This window comes from Hyposmocoma kahamanoa, unplaced genomic scaffold (assembly GCF_003589595.1).
Source record: "Hyposmocoma kahamanoa isolate Upper Pololo Valley unplaced genomic scaffold, ASM358959v1 224, whole genome shotgun sequence".
Classification (NCBI taxonomy): domain Eukaryota; kingdom Metazoa; phylum Arthropoda; class Insecta; order Lepidoptera; family Cosmopterigidae; genus Hyposmocoma; species Hyposmocoma kahamanoa.
The window spans coordinates 8,175,609-8,192,045 of NW_020653743.1; the positions used below are offsets into that span (position 1 = coordinate 8,175,609).

Below are 16,437 nucleotides of genomic sequence, written 5' to 3' on the forward strand. Positions count from 1 at the left end.
ACAGTACCTGATAACCTGAATGAGGTGCTAGGTTCGTACGCGGAGAAGGGTTACCGCGTGATTGCTATATCGACAAAGATCATGGAAGTAACCATGAAGCAAATGAAGAACATGACTAGGGATGAGGTGCGTTACAATATACAGAGTGCTTTTTTTAAAATGGGAACTTACTTTGGGGTCAGAGCAACGTAAGTGATGTTGTCTAATAGTTATTTATTTTATTTATTTAATACACTGAAACGTTCTCCTGTAAAAAGAGAATGTGCTTGTCTAAATGTTGATTTTAATTTCAGGTGGAAAAGGACCTTGAGTTTTTAGGTTTGGTGATAATGGAGAACAGGCTAAAGGCAGCTACTACAGGGATCATCAGGGAGCTGAAGGAAGCGAACATAAACGTCGTTATGATTACTGGTTAGTATTATTGAGCTTAAGTTTTTATTTTTTGGTAGTTTTTAATAAACAGGCGATCACTAAGTATCGCGACACGATAAAATACCTTAATTGAAAATAAATCAAATAAATCAAAATAAAAAAAAATACCGATACAAAACAGCGTACTCCAATAAGACACCACAAGCTTACTTAATGTACGTATTAGAGACTTAAAACGAGCTGGCAACATTCAGTCGTGCATCTCACTCAAACTTGTACTAAAAGCAATGAAAGATCGCTTGCGCCTATCCTACTGAATAAAAGATAGGTGAACTATCAACGCATACAGTTCCTAGTTCGTACTGACCTAAAAAGACCGATGAACTATTAAAACCGTGAAAGACGAACTAGATCATGTCGGTCACTGTCGAGAATATATTCCTAATACTTCATGAACTATACACAACAAGCCTATTATGTACATGGATCTAAGACACCCGTGTAGCAATGCAATAAATACGATTACCTTAGAAGAACTAGCCTGCGGCGGTGTTCTACATCATATTGTACCAGGTACGGAAGAAAAAAAACAAATGTTGCCAAAACTCACTTATTCTTAATTTAAAACACTACAACATCTTGATATTGATTGGTCGTAGTTTCTCATTTAAAAAGAAATAAATTCTGGATTGTTAATATAATTGAAACTTTAGCTAGTTGACATATCGTTGAAAGTTCAATACCATCAATACCTATTATTACAAGTTACGAAGTTTTGATATTGTATTGAAATTTCAATCAATGTGCTGCCATCTAGTGGTTCATTGCTAAACGACGACGAATTGGAGTTATTAATTTAGTACTCCAAACAAGAAGCGACCATATTGCAGGGTATAAGCTTTACTTTCGATTCTTGTAACTAAAAAAATATTTCGATAAACAGAAAGTTGAAAATTTATTAAAATAAGACTTCGATATCGAGTTCTTAGGTTTTCGCGATTGTTACACACAGGAAATGAAACTATTTTCCGGATTTAAATCGCGTATATTTGCTTTTTCAAACAAACCGACGTTGCGGGCCGACTCATGGTCACACGGTGACCATGGGACCTGTAAAGAGCCCGAGCGATTTAAATCCGGAAAAATAGTTTCATTTCCTATAAGACTTCGATGATATGAAATACCACGGGTAGTATTTTTAGTGCGGCTATCACTTTTGCACTCCAAAACAGCATGATAAAGCATTTTTCTAGGATTTTAGAGAATTTGCACGAAAGAATGACACAACCATAGCGAAAATGGTTGTGTCCTTAGAATAATAACGCATAGAATGATAGTTTCATATCAAACGAACTGTCACAAGTGAGGCAAAAATCTAATTCATGTAGGCTAGTTTTAGTAGTAGATTAATTTTCGGTTTTAGTGAATATTTATATAAAAATACAAGTTGAAACGCGTTACTTCCTTGTGGAATGTGATGTTAGTATCTATTTTATGTTTGTCTGACGTATTTTTACACTCATTTACTGCACATTTCGTCATGTTTAGCTAAAATTCTGGAGCTGTTCGCGGTGCAAGTTGACCTTGAGCACTGACGGCCCGCCCACTCGTGTAGGCCCTTTGGGAGCGCTTAAATTTGCCTCACTTAGCGTGTGCGGGCTAGGTTTCTATGCGTTATTATTCTAAGGTTGTGTCAAGCGAAAATGGCGGACTGAGCTCTGGAGGCCTACTATGAGCCCTTAGAGCAATCCTATTTAAGCCTGTAAGTTGGATTGTTTGTCAAATTCGTATTATGACCTCACATGCAGTTTACGTTTCCCATTCGAAATCCGTTCACCTTTTCTTTCATAGCAAAATCGTATCATGACGTGTCATTCGCCATACAAATGACGATGTCATCCATTGACTTACAAATAAATGGACGACGGGTCTAATACAAAAACCACGAAAAAAATGTCCCAAGTCAACCTATTCGAAATTTAAATTGTTATGTCATCGCAGTATTGCGCTGTCCGTAGAACAAATGAAGACTAAAGCGGAGTGTCGCGCTCTGTATACGATTTTAGCGCCTTACAAGTGCGGACACTTTTCAGCGCGGACCCGACATCCATATAATTGTAAGTCAATGATGTCATCTGTAAAAATAAGCAATTCAAAAAAGTTACTCCGTGAGTAACTTTTTTTAGATTTTGCTACATTTTTAAGAAATTTCGTTTAAGTTTCATTATATTTTCAGTTTCATAATTATTTGTTGTCTTTATAGGCTAAATATAGCCAATTGTCAATAAATAAATACTATTAACTATTGAGCGTTTTTTGAAAATTTTAGTTCGAGTTCCCAATCTTTAAAGTATGGTTGATAAATTAAGGTAAGAATGTTATTGCAATTTTGAAATGGAATATTAATAATTTTATTTACCGAAAATCGTAAAATAACGTTTAAACAGTGCCAAATTTGACTTATATGCAATAATGAAAATATACGAATACAAGATACGTTCCAAAAATGTTATCAAATTACAAACTCACCTTTTTAATTTTATTGATAATGACTAGACAGACGTGTAATTTTGTCGTACGACAAATTGTAAAGTATGATTGAAAAGTTGCCGATATTACAAAACAACGTACTAAGTATAATCAATAATGAAATTAATAAAAAAATATAATTATTCTCATTTTGAAGACAATCGGTTAATAGTGCTTGAACGCTCCCAGGATAGTACATCTGTCTATTTCTTTCATATGATTTAGTATGTAGTTCCATCTCGCTCTTGTTAGATATCAGCTAGCCAGTCAGAGACTAATTAACGTTTAAAAAGTAAAACTCATCATCCAGGCATGCCATTCCCCTATTCCCTCAATTCTTTGTGTAGGTCATGATATGAATTTAAGCAATTCAGTTTTAGCACATCAAGCTTCAATTCCATGGAACTTGGCTGGCCGCTTATAAGCACATAGTAGGCACCCAGATAAGTTTTTCGAGTCCTATAGTTGGCACGCGTCTGACGCTAACGCGTCTGACGGTAACTAACCACTTTTACTGTATTTATTGTTCTGTGCTTCCAACCATTGCTAGTTTCCTGTTCTCAGCAATTATATGATTTTTTTTTGCATAGGTGACAACGTCCTCACAGCAATTAGTGTAGCAAAAGAATGTGGTATCTTACTCAGCGGCGGACGAGTAGTACAACTACACGCAGATACCAGCGGTGGTACACCAATTATCTACTGCCAGAGTGAGCTGCAAGGGGTTAGTATCAGTTCGAGCAACATTAATAACAAACAATTATGGATGCAAACACAAAAATGTACGCATATATAGTCTGTTCAAATCCATTTTAAATGAAAAGTAAAAGAAGCCTGTTTGGTTAAAATTCTAAAGCTATCACTCAATAAATCGAATAAGTAGCACTTTCACGTATATTTCGAAGATTTCAACTTGATATCTCATCACTTTTTCCAACAATATTCATTTGAATAGCGTCATAAAATCGTATTTGAAAAATGGTAGTTCAAAACTGAGGTTATTTTTCATCTACACTTCTATGACTTGTCTATGGTTGCTGTACGAATAAAAAACATTCGGGTCATTCTATCCAGGTTTTTGTAATCGATTAGCAAATCAAAAATTTCAATCGCAGTCGAACGAGTATCTAAGTGTAAGGATTTGAAGGAGGATTTAAAATTAAGATTTCGGAAATTTTAGATATATGCTTTCATAAGTTATGTATTTTCACTATTTTTATGCAAGAAAAACCGCTAGTGTGACTCAATTAAACAAGTCGATTTATTCGATTAATTTATCGATTTGTAGTTGGCATTGCAATTGGCCATCACTATATACACTATTTATGATCGGACTTGTTTGTTTACTTTTTGTTGAAAATGGATTGAAACGAATTATACGTATTTATAAATTACACAAAATTTACAACAATTATTACATGGATGGTCAATATCAAATCAAACCTCTTAATATAGAAGTTCATATAAGAATGCTATCAAAGAAATCGAAAAGGCGCTAAAATTGTGCTTCGTCGAGCAACACTTGAATCCAATAAGCCCTGAGCTCGTAGAGGGGGGCGCTCTCAACCTTATACAGTCTTCGAGCGTCGTGAAGACTCCAACCACTTTCGACTTTCGATATAAACACGCACCAATCAAAATCCCGATAAGAATACATTGTTAATTGGAACAACAAAAAACGAGCGCCGCAAAACGATACCTCCAATGAACATTACGCCAACTTTATTTTTTTGGTAATTTTCTGTTATTATAAAAAATAAAGAAACAAAAACAAAATTCGAATAAAAACAAAAACACCTATTATGCTCAGGCCGCACAGTGGCGGCCGCGGAAAAGCTGTGTGTCCAAAGCATTACTGAATCTTATGCACAGGGGAGAAATAGATAGTCCTTTTTTTAACAACATAATTATATTTTTTATTATTTCACTAATGTGCTGTATTACTGAATCTAATGCACAGGGGAAAAATAAACATTTAACACAGAATTTTTTTTTATAACAACAACACGCATAAGTTTTGAAATATAGATTTAAAATAATACGAATAATGAATTGCAGACACCAATAGGACGTCGCACGTTTCTACAGCGCGAGTGGCGAAGCGTTGACAGCGGGCGGGGCTCGTGGCAGGACTCCAGCGAGGGCAGGGGCTGTGATGCTGAGGCAGCGAAGGGACCACCGCGGTACCAGACCGTTATGACTGGAGACACGTGGCGAGTACGTCTAGCATTTTTAACCGATTTAAAAAAGGAGAAGTTTCTCAATTCGACTGTATTTTTTATGTATATATTACGCGATTACACCGGCATTAGGACCCGATTTTGATGATACTTTTTTTGTTGCAAAGAAGGCACGTCAGTATTGGTCCCATTTAAATTTGAAGAAAATATTCCACCTTCAAGAGTGGCAAACTAGTGGATGAATCAGGCTTCGCGCCCTTTCCGGTAACCGATTTCAATAAAACTTGGCAAATAGGTGTAATTACATGAACTTTTGAGGTCGGTTTTTTTATAACAAAAGTTATAATTATTTATTCAATTTGGAACACACTACGAATGTTAATAATCAATGTTCCTTGACGATCTCGGTGGCCCAACGGTTTGTACTAAGGCCGCTATTCCTGGTAGGACCAATTTGGGAAATGATTTTTCTAAATTAGTTCTGGTCTGTGATGTTCTGCCAAGTGCCGCAGGGTGAATTCCGTTGATCTGTTACTCAAAGTACAGTCCCATATCTTTCTACATAAGTTTTGTTTATAGTGCCCCTCCCTATCAACCTATAGGTTATGCGGGAAGGGAACTATAACCTGTGCGAACGAGCTTGCACAGGGACCAGCTAAGTCAGGTCCTAACACCGGATCAGCACGGTTGAACGTACTTCATCCGGTTCTCTGTAAGGCTTATAGTACTCATAGTACAGGATATTAATTACTTTAATGATCGAATTTAAAGTTGAACAATGTTTTGTATTCATAATTATAACAGTTAGTTAGTTGGTTTAGTCGCAGTAGAGCTCCTTGTGAAAGAGTTCGTCCAAGGAAGTACTGCCACCTTACCTATTTCTGCCGCTAAGCAGTAATGTCAGCATTACTGTGTTCCGGTTTTGAAGGTTAAAGGTGATGGTGAAATTACACGCGCATGGGACTAGTCAACTTATGTCTCTAAGTGACGGGCGCAATGGCAGTGCCCCTCAGATCTTTGCGATTAAAACTCTGAGTGGCACTGCAGCTGTTATGAACACGTGTAACTTTACCATCAGACGCACGACTTGTTCGTGTCGTCACTTGATATTATATAAAAAAATCCGTAATTTGAGACCAGGCAATTGGTGTGGTTGTCTTGTACGTTATTATTATTATTATTGTTATTGTTGAACTATACGAGAAACAAAGAAAGGTAAACGAATTAATAACCAGTAATAAGTGAAATGTTATTTGGTTTTTGATTCGGGACTTAATCGCTTATAAAACACATTTTAATTACCTCGACGTTTCGGACGTATTGCAACGTCCATGGTCTCGAAGGGACTGAAGAGGCGGGTGTCAGCATCTTCAGTTCCCTTCGAGACCATAGACGTTGCAATACGCCCGAAACGTCGAGGTAATTAAAATATGTTTTATACGTGATTAAGTTCTGAATTAAAAATCAAATTATGTGTGAAAATCGTGAAAATTTAAATCAAAGTATAAGTAAAATGTGTTTTTGTTGGTAAAATAAATGCTTCACATTAATATAGGTTGACAAGCCTATCCAAAAGTATTTATTTTTTAAGTGGTATAATAAAACCATATGCGATCATATGTCAAATGTGCTTTAATCACACGAAAGTCGTAAAAAGAACGAACTACATGAAAGTAAAATAATCATTTATTCCATATACATTTGAAAACGCCTTATTTTAAGCTACTGCTCGTTCACTGTGCTGACTTCCTTAAGAAGAACGAGCAAGAAACTCTAGAGATTGTTCTTTTCAAATAAGCTTAATTCAAATTTGTGTGAAATCTAGACCCAAGTCGTCTTTCCATACATCTTTATTTAACACGTAGTTTTAAATTTTGTAATATGACTTTTCAATTAAAATACTTTAAATGTAAGTTTTAAACTTGGGAAATGATAATTTCAATATGTGCTCCGGAATCTTATTGTAAAACCTTATACAGTTCCTCATAAAATAATGGTTTACCTTTTTTACGAACAAAATCGTGGTACCATGAGTTTAGATTTAGTTCAATGGTTACAAATTATGTATATGTGAATTTTTACAAGTCTCCCATTTAAGCGTTAAAAATAGAATCTTTAAACCTCTCTTCTGAAAAGTAGTACTTATGCAGATATGACCTTATTACACCAAAATTGTGAGAATTATTTATTTTGAAATTACTAAGGTATCACATTACGTTTTCATTTTATTATGGAATTTTAACACAACTTAATTATATTTACAGATCCTTCGTGAGCATTATCCTAGCATGATACCACCTGTGATAGAACGAGGGGCAGTATTCGCACGTATGTCGTCCGACCAGAAGCAACAACTGGTTGTTGAGTACCAGGCCCTTGGATACTATGTTGGTGCGTTATAGATTTTATTTACATTTTCTTAAAACTAATTTTAAAATATAATTTAACTGCGAAAAAGAATAAGGCATAGAATATAATAATATAACAAAAACTAGTGGCGAAATAATAAAAATAACGCATATAGTTTGGTATGTGGCAGAGACTCATAGCCATATGAAGAAGAAATATGACGAATGTTTTTGCGCACACACTCATCGCTCCGCACTAGGGAATCTTGTATCGCGGGTGCTATGGACAAACACGTAGACAACCACAATCTCACGAGAGAAATAAATGCAGGCAATAAAAGTATTTTTCCTGGCCCAGGGATCGAATCCGAGACCTCTGTATTTTTTCATCTTTAAAAATCATTAAAAAAAAATATTATTAAATTATGACACACGATTCTGACATATCAAATTAAATCAATTATCTTAAATTTATCAATTTGTTGCCTAATTATTGTTTTAAAATCGAATCTCAATCCACCAATGTATTATTTTATTATTGTATTTGCATGCTTTTATTTTAGAAGGCCGAATAGGTTTAAGTTCTGATTTAATTTTTACCATCAGCATGTGTAATGTACCCTACTCTATTTGAAGCGAATAAATGAATTATTATTATTATTATCTGCGTGACAGATCAGCATGGTAACCATTCGGGCACGAAAGCAGGTACTAATTAAAAGAAAAATAAACGCTTATACAAATATCGCAATAGTAGAGAAACTTTTCTCTGTCTTATATTCAATATATAGTTTCTATGAATTCAGAACGCGTGTTGTCCATTTTCTCGAACAGAATTGATATATTTTGTCTTTACGGACAGTGAAGAATCAACATTAACTGTATTATAACAAGGCCGAAAATTAATATACCTTAAACACCAAAAACAAACCTTTTCTAAATTCATCGTTGGATACCAGACCCTCGGATACTATGTTGATGCGTTATAGATATTATTTACATTTTCCTAAAACCAATGTAAAAGGCAATTTTACTAGGAAAAAGAATACTGACCGTATTATAATAAGTAGAGATGGGAAAAACTGCTTATTTTTTTAAACGTTTAAATGTTATGCTTTTTAAAAAAAAGCGTGCTTTTGTAGACGCTTTTTCAGTTAAACGCTTTTTAGTTTGAAGCTAACAAAATCGATTAGAAAATGCTTAGGCGCATAGACTTTTATGTTAAAAAAAGCTTGCAACGTCGTGTTGATAGCGAAACGCAAGAGTATACCGCTAAAAGTTTTAAGATAAGTTTGTTTAAAAAAAAGAGTTATATTTTTATGACATAATATTATTATATTTACATTTTGTTCATTGGCGTTTAAAAGCGTTCAAAAACATAAGTTGTTTAACTTTCGTAGTTGTTAACCGTTGAAATGGAAAATTTTTGAAAAATGAAAGATTATTTTTTTAAAATTAAAACGTACGTTTGAAAACATGAAAAGCGTGCTTGTAAAAGCGCTTTTCACTTAAACGGTTTTTAGTTTGACGCTTAAAATGTCGTTTAGAAACACGTTTAAAGCATAGACTGACCAGTGACCAACTTCATTAATCAAAAACTTCATTATCTAACTGACATGACAATCTCAAAAAAGAAGAAAACATGTCACTACGACATTACACTTCAATGACTATTCTTTGTTTGTTGAACAAAATTATGAGATCTTAACAAGTTTTAAAATCAGTATTAATCATAAAAGAAGAAGATTAAATCAATAATATCATTTATTTGTGAAAATCGATTACATAGAATATAACATTTAATGAATAATAGCGTATAAATTGTATTTAAAAGAATAAATAAATTCACAAAATGACGAGAGACGAAGAATTCCGAACACATCTACTAAATAATGAAGCATCTTGTAGCCAAGATCATCTTCTTATCCAAGAATTGATTCACGCACACGATGAAATGTGCCAATTCGAATTAGATCCAGAGGATTTCGTACCGGAGACAGATTATCGTATTCTGCCCTATAGGTCTCATAGACATCCTATTGAAAGACGTGATCGCCATACAAATGATGAATTGCAGGACTTGAATGTAGAGAATTTAAACGTTGGTCTTATATTCATTCATATTTTAATGGGCTGCAATATAAGATGGCTACAGTTTAATCTACATTGGCATTTTCAATTGGGATAAAATGCAAATTGAATTTACGTGGAATTTAAATAGTTTGATCGTTATTTTGTTTCAATGAATCAGAATTGTTGATTTTGAAATTAATTTGATATTTTCCGCAATCGTGTCATTGTATTCAATTAATCATTACTTTATAACTTATACTTATAACTTTGACTTATTCAATTAACGTTTATTGTATTCAGTTAATGCGTTATTGCATTAAATTAATCAATGTTTTCAATTGCTTAGCCAAAACATAAATATTTGCTGTTTTCTTCTTTTCTTAGCTATTAAATCATCGTTTGAAAGTGTTTTTTTATTCATTATTTTAAATAAGTAAACCGAAATTCTCAACGTAGGTTTGTTTACGTCGTGACATTGATTTTTCTCTGCTCAGCACCCGTCCCATTGCTACGAAGTTGAGTTCCTAAAGATATTAATCATCATAATCATCACATGAGAGTGTTGCGTTGACTTATGTAAATAAAAATAAGTGTGTTTTGGTCTTTACATGTATACTCTTTTCAGGCATGTGTGGCGACGGCGCGAACGACTGCGGTGCTCTCCGGGCCGCGCATACAGGCATATCACTCTCAGAACTTGAGAGCAGTGTTGCAGCCCCGTTCACATCAACAAATCCTGACATAGTCTGTGTCTCTAGAGTATTAAGGGAAGGCCGAGCCGCCCTCACCACCAGTTTTGGCGTATTCAAATTCATGATTGCATATTCGCTCACCGAATTCTTTTCAGTCGCCTTTCTCTATTATTTTGATTCGAATTTGACAGATTTCCAATTTTTGTTCATCGATGTCGCTATGATTGTTAATTTTGCATTTTTCTTCGGTATGACTGAAGCGTATACTGGAAAATTATGTAAAATACCACCATTGACGTCACTGCTGGGTCTTGTACCGTTGTTTTCCTTAATAGGACAGATGCTTTTTATTGGCATAGCACAGTATTTAAGTTACCTAGCATTGACGTTTTTCCCGTGGTACGTAAGGCATACTTACGAAGGAGATGAAGCGAACCAATGTTGGGAAAATTACACTATATTTGCGGTATCTATGTTCCAGTATATAATTCAAGCTATCGTTTTTAGTCATGGTGCCCCGTATAGAAGAAGTGTAGTGACAAATAAGCAACTCATGGTCAGTTTTTTTATAATGACGGTTATGTCTATTTACATAACTGTAAGCCCTGCTAAATGGGTTGCCTCATTTTTAGAATTAGAAATGCCTAAAGATTCTCTATTAAGTTATACTATATTGGCTATAGCGGCTTTCAATTTTATAATAGCGTTATTTTTTGAGAGAGTGATTGTACAATATATGATGGAAAGTAAGGAGATGGTGCCTAAGTGTTTGAAGGAGCATAAAGTGCAAAAAACGCCACATTTGTTAATAAAAAGGCAGTTGACTGATTTGGACTATTTGGAATGTGACGATGTAGTGAAATATGATAAGGAAACTAATGGTACAGTTTCTGATAATAGTTCGGGAATGTTTGCATGAGGATTCCACAGAAATAATTGAATTACTACTATGATATTCAATTTTTTTTTGTGAAATTGCTCCTCTAGTTTGTAATAATTATTAATACAAAGATCGATCGCTAAGAAAAATTCCTCCGATCCGGCTGGATTCGAACCAGCTTCTTCAGCATACCGAGCCGACGCTCTCCCAACTGAGCTTCGGAACGAACCACCAAACCTTACGAAATTTTCTAAGAGCTTATTGCAGATTTTTTTTTAGTTTTTAACGACTTTTTTACCTTTTTATTTGACTGTCGTTTTGGTTACATACCCAATTGGTCAGTACGGAGCTTCTTTTCGGATGCTCGTAGTAACTAGTGGTCGTAAAAACTGTTGTTACTTATTTACTCCGTCCAGCCGTTTATTTAACTTTTGACAGCTCGAATTCTAATCCATTAGTGATGTCCTAATGCGTTTCCGATTCGATTTGTTTATAACAGTCGATTTTATTTATGACGAAGTTTAAATCGTGAATGTGAGCGGGTTCAAAAAAGAAGATATTGTCTGATTGGTATCATGATGTTGCGTTTGACAGTTTGTGTACTCAAGAATTAATAATTAATGTTAATGAGGATTCAAGTGAAGATTCCCGTTCATATGGAGAATCCGACATTTCATTATAATAAACAATAACAATTTATTATAATCATTTATAATTTATTTCATTTCATTAAATTTTATAGACAGGTACAGGGTCAAGAGCACGTCAAGCTTTACACTTAAGACTTAAATCCAACTCTATGCCGCTTATGATAAGAACGGTCCAAAGTACAAAGTGTCAAGCTTGATGTGCTCTTGACTGTACCAAAATTTATCAAATATTCTACGTTCGATTGAATAATCTTCGTTACATAATCTGTTGACTCGATAAATAACGGAGCTAAAGAGCACATCGCTTCACTAAAATTAAATATTATTATTAATAATAAGAGTCCAGGAAGCATTTTTTGTATTTGGTTTTATGTCAATAATCACGGAATTTGGAATGTATAAAATAGGTCAAAAGTTAAAGAAATGGTTAGATGGAGCATAGTTACTTAAATCCTGCAACAATTTAATAAAAAAGAGTCGGTTTTTGTTGTCAATAATTATAGTTAGTGGTGGTTATACTCTGTCCCTTTTTCGCAAGACGTCGTAGCACTTACAGTGCGATTATGGTTGTGACGTCACAAACAAGTGTTGTTTCAATTCAGTTTCACATTTGACCATCCATTGTCTATACGACGATGCTATTAAAAATAGACATGAATTAATTTTAATTGAAAAGCATTACATTTCCAAACCTTGTCAAATTCTCTACTATTGTTTAATTAACCTAATTTTAAGCAATAATATATTTGACGACCTCGGTGGGCTAACGGTTTACATTTTGGGATGCAGAGGTCTCGGGTTCGAATCCCGGTAGGACCAATTTGGGAAAATAATTTTTCTAAATTGGTTCTGGTCTGGGTGTTCTAGAAAGTGCCTCAGAGTGAATGCCTTTACTCTGGTACTCATAGTACAGGGAATTCTCTATTTTGAACCAGGTATTTGGTGTGGTTGTCTGGCACATATTACATAATTAATAAATAGGTTCACGCGTAATATAATAATGGATTACCTATCAGTAGTCTGAAATGACAATTTCCAGAAATAACGTTTGGTCGAACTTTCATAACCTTGAAAATAATTTTGAGAGGAAAATGTTTTTCCTTTAACTAACTTAACCTAACCTACCCGAACCTAATCGTGTCTTTGCGATAAACATTCAACGTATCCTGAAAGAACACCTGTTCCGTTATAATTCGGTTTTCGGTGTAATGAAAATTCGAACAAACGTTATTTCGGAGAAAAAATTTTCAAGTTTGTGATTGGTTTTATAATACATAATAATGGTTACATAGTAATGGTACTTTTCCTCTCGCAAGTGCCAACGACCTATTAATAAAAAAAAATTCAGATTAAAATCGAGCACTATCAAATGTATTAATGAGATACCAAATAGAATTATGTAAGGATAATACTGTCCAAGTAAGTCACAGATTTCATAGAAATCGTATCTTCGACAAGTTAAGATGTGAAGACTCGAGAGCGAGTTATTTTTATTCAATGGTTATAGAAATTCACTTGGTCTAAACCATAGGTTCCCAAACTTTTTTGCTCCCACTAAGGCAAGATTAAAAAAAAATTCAACGCCCACCACCACAAAAAATAATTGAAAACGTATTTTTTATATTAACGTAACACAAAAAATTGTAGCCTAGTTAATACAGATCATTCAGGTTTTTTTTTCAAATGCGGGAGCACCTCTTGGACAGCGTCAACCCCCCCTTAGCCCTCTTAGGCCCCTTAGGGCTCTTCAGTGCTCATCGGTGGGGACTACTTTGGGAAACTATGGTCTAAACTATAATTTTTTTTGTACGAAGACATTGTTACAAACATTTTCTTATGTACTTTATGTATGTTTATATTAATGAGCCGTGACTTATGAATTCATTTGTAGATTTATATCAAAATGTAGTAGGAGCAAGTAAAATTCCGTGCGGCGCGTAAATGCCTGCACTCCGTTTAGAATGTAGGGTTGTTACATTATTATTTAAGTTGTACCTACTGGTTGTTAACTCTTCTTTTGCCTGGCCTGCTCTTGTTCAAACAACAGCAATTCTTTTTAATGGCGTGTGCGACAACCCGCGCTATGCAACTCGAGTGCATCGTGAGATTATGCGAATGTGTGCGTGTACAGGCGTACACGGCGCATGCACAGGTGCAAGCCGCGCTGCTACGTATGTTTGGAGTTACATAAAATTTTTGTTATCATACAATTTGTCTTATACTATGTTTACATATCATTACATTATTTTTTTTAACCTATGCGAAAGAGTATTCGAAGTACCACTTTAGGTTTTCGCGATTGCTGTACTTGGAAAGGAAACTAATTTTTCGAATCCAAAATCTTTTCAAACATTATTAGACAGGCATAACTGGTTGACTTCATTTGAAATTTACCATGAGCTTTTCGTGAAGGAAAATATCGTGATGAAACCTGCCCTCGGAAAATTCGTGACTACTACCTCAGTCAGCCGAGACCTTGGAATCTTTATGAGCCGGAAACGTTGATATGTTTGAAAAAAAAAAAAGAAATGTAGGTATATCGAGTTCTTAGGTTTTCGCGATTGTTACACATAGGAAATGTAACTATTTTTCCGGATTTAAATCGCGTATATTTGCGCGACGGTTTGTATGAAAAAACAAATATACGTGATTTAAATCCGGAAAAATAGTTTCATTTCCTAAATGTAGGTATGCCATTTTAGATCCGAAAAATTTTTTTCATTTCCAATGCCACTATACTGTTATAAAGAAGTGTTACTTTGCATTTTAGTCGGTATTAAGTAGTATTTTTAAGTAGAGTTTCTATATCAGATAACTTATTCAGAATTTCATTTGGGGAGTTCCCTACCTCGAGCCCCTTTTTTATTGTTATTTTATTTAATAGTAAATAGGCTTAGACATTCTGGTACTTCTATTTTTCTTTTGTTATGAAAGTATAAGCGCAATGTGATAAGTGATAACAAACTAACGTACACGATTAAGTGCCTTAAAATGTTAAGATTTAAGATCTATTTTTAAGTACCTCTGCGAAATACAATTTTGGTGCTGTAATAAACCAAAAATAATGTAAGTATTTCTCATAAAATTTCGAATTTCAATATGAAAAAATCACAAAACACAAAGTTACATTGTGTATATTACACAATGTAACTTTGTTTTTTGTGATTTTTTTCCTGTGAATCATGTCACTAAACACTAAAATATTTCTTTTTGAAAAGAAAAATCGTTGACTGAAGACGTAGATAGTGTTTGATATAAATGCGCACACAAAAATATGTCGTATTCTAAGTTACCAATTAATGAATGTGATGGTATTAATAGTATGTAAGCATTGAAACTTCGGCTGCTCCTGAGCAAAACCTAGTAAGGGAAAATTTTTTTGAAAATAATTTTTAACGTAATACTACTCCCATAGTAAGTACTCACCTAATAGCGGTGACAACCACTTTAAAATTCTACTATTTGATTTCGAAACTTTAAAAACTTAGTAAGGCACACCTAGTCCGGTTCGTGTTCAGCAAAAATCTTTTAAGCCACTTTAACCAATTCAAAACATAGCGAGTATTTGACATTTACTAGGTTTTAAAGTAGTTAAAGTGCCTAGTAAGGCATTATTAGTAAAGTTCCACCATCCAATAATTTTTTGAAAGGAAAAATCAATAACGTGAATAACATTTTCATATCACTAAAGTTCCACTATCCAATAATTGCCAATTCAAATACCTTACTGGGTACCAAGCAAAATCAAACCACTAATTAAATTAATAAACTGTCTAGTACCAGTGATTGGATAGTGAAACTTTACAGATACTGAAAATACTAATATTTTCATTTCATAATAACATTTTATTTATTTAATTAGTCAAACAAAATCAAAACTTTAAAATTTTCTAATATAATAACTAAACCAAATACCTAGCAAATGCTTATGTTTTGATTCCGGCTGCTACAGTAACTTTACTTATATACGGACAAAGGCACTTTAGACTACACATTTTTGTTCGAAAATCGCCTCCAGTGCTACGGAACAAGATACGTCAATGTGTAGCTTGATGTGCTGGCGTGTGTACATAAATATTTAAAGTTAATAGGGATATAAAATATGTAATACATGTCGCACATGACAACTAACATAGTATTGAGATAATACTTAATTGCGTTATATTATACTAATATTACCTATTAAATTTCAAAGTGAAAGTGTTGTCCTGTGACTTTGAAATTAAATCTCGAACAACATACATGTATATAACGACATTTAAAGATAAATTATAATATAACGCAATTTTTGAGAAAATAATAAGAATAAGAAAACTTTAATTTGTTCGCCAAGACACTCATGAATGTGCTTAAAAATTATCATATTACAATAAATAGACAGAAAAGTAATTTGCACAAAAATGCAATTTACTTTTGTTAATCTCACAACGTCACAGTAAAAACACAATAATAATACGAGTAACAATAAAAGTAAATGAGTGTCGCGGCCCACACAAACGGGACTTGCTCAGCGGTTAGCTACGGGCAGAGTGCTGGTTTTCAGCAAGCCCGATATAAGTGAAGTACGGACTCGAGTGCAAATAATACTATGTTATTTGTCAAGTGCGATGTATAAGTTGTGATAATTTTTATGACAACAATATGTTTGGTACCCTACCTAATACTATTACATTTTAATGTTAGAAGAAGTTTAAGGGCGACCATGATTTGTAA

The 16,437-nt window shown here is 34.0% G+C and overlaps 1 protein-coding gene across 1 annotated transcript in view; it reads left to right on the forward strand.

Moving 5' to 3' along the window:
• LOC113228273 (probable cation-transporting ATPase W08D2.5) overlaps positions 1-11,601 on the forward strand; it is a 37,971-nt gene extending 26,370 nt beyond the window's left edge. The window contains exons 12-17 of the mRNA XM_026461539.1: positions 5-126; positions 294-411; positions 3,492-3,625; positions 4,960-5,118; positions 7,346-7,472; positions 10,128-11,601. Of these exons, the coding sequence (XP_026317324.1) occupies positions 5-126; positions 294-411; positions 3,492-3,625; positions 4,960-5,118; positions 7,346-7,472; positions 10,128-11,113 (1,646 nt within the window). The 3' untranslated portion in view covers positions 11,114-11,601. The remainder of the gene's footprint in view (positions 1-4; positions 127-293; positions 412-3,491; positions 3,626-4,959; positions 5,119-7,345; positions 7,473-10,127) is intronic.
• The last annotated feature ends 4,836 nt before the right edge of the window (positions 11,602-16,437 follow it).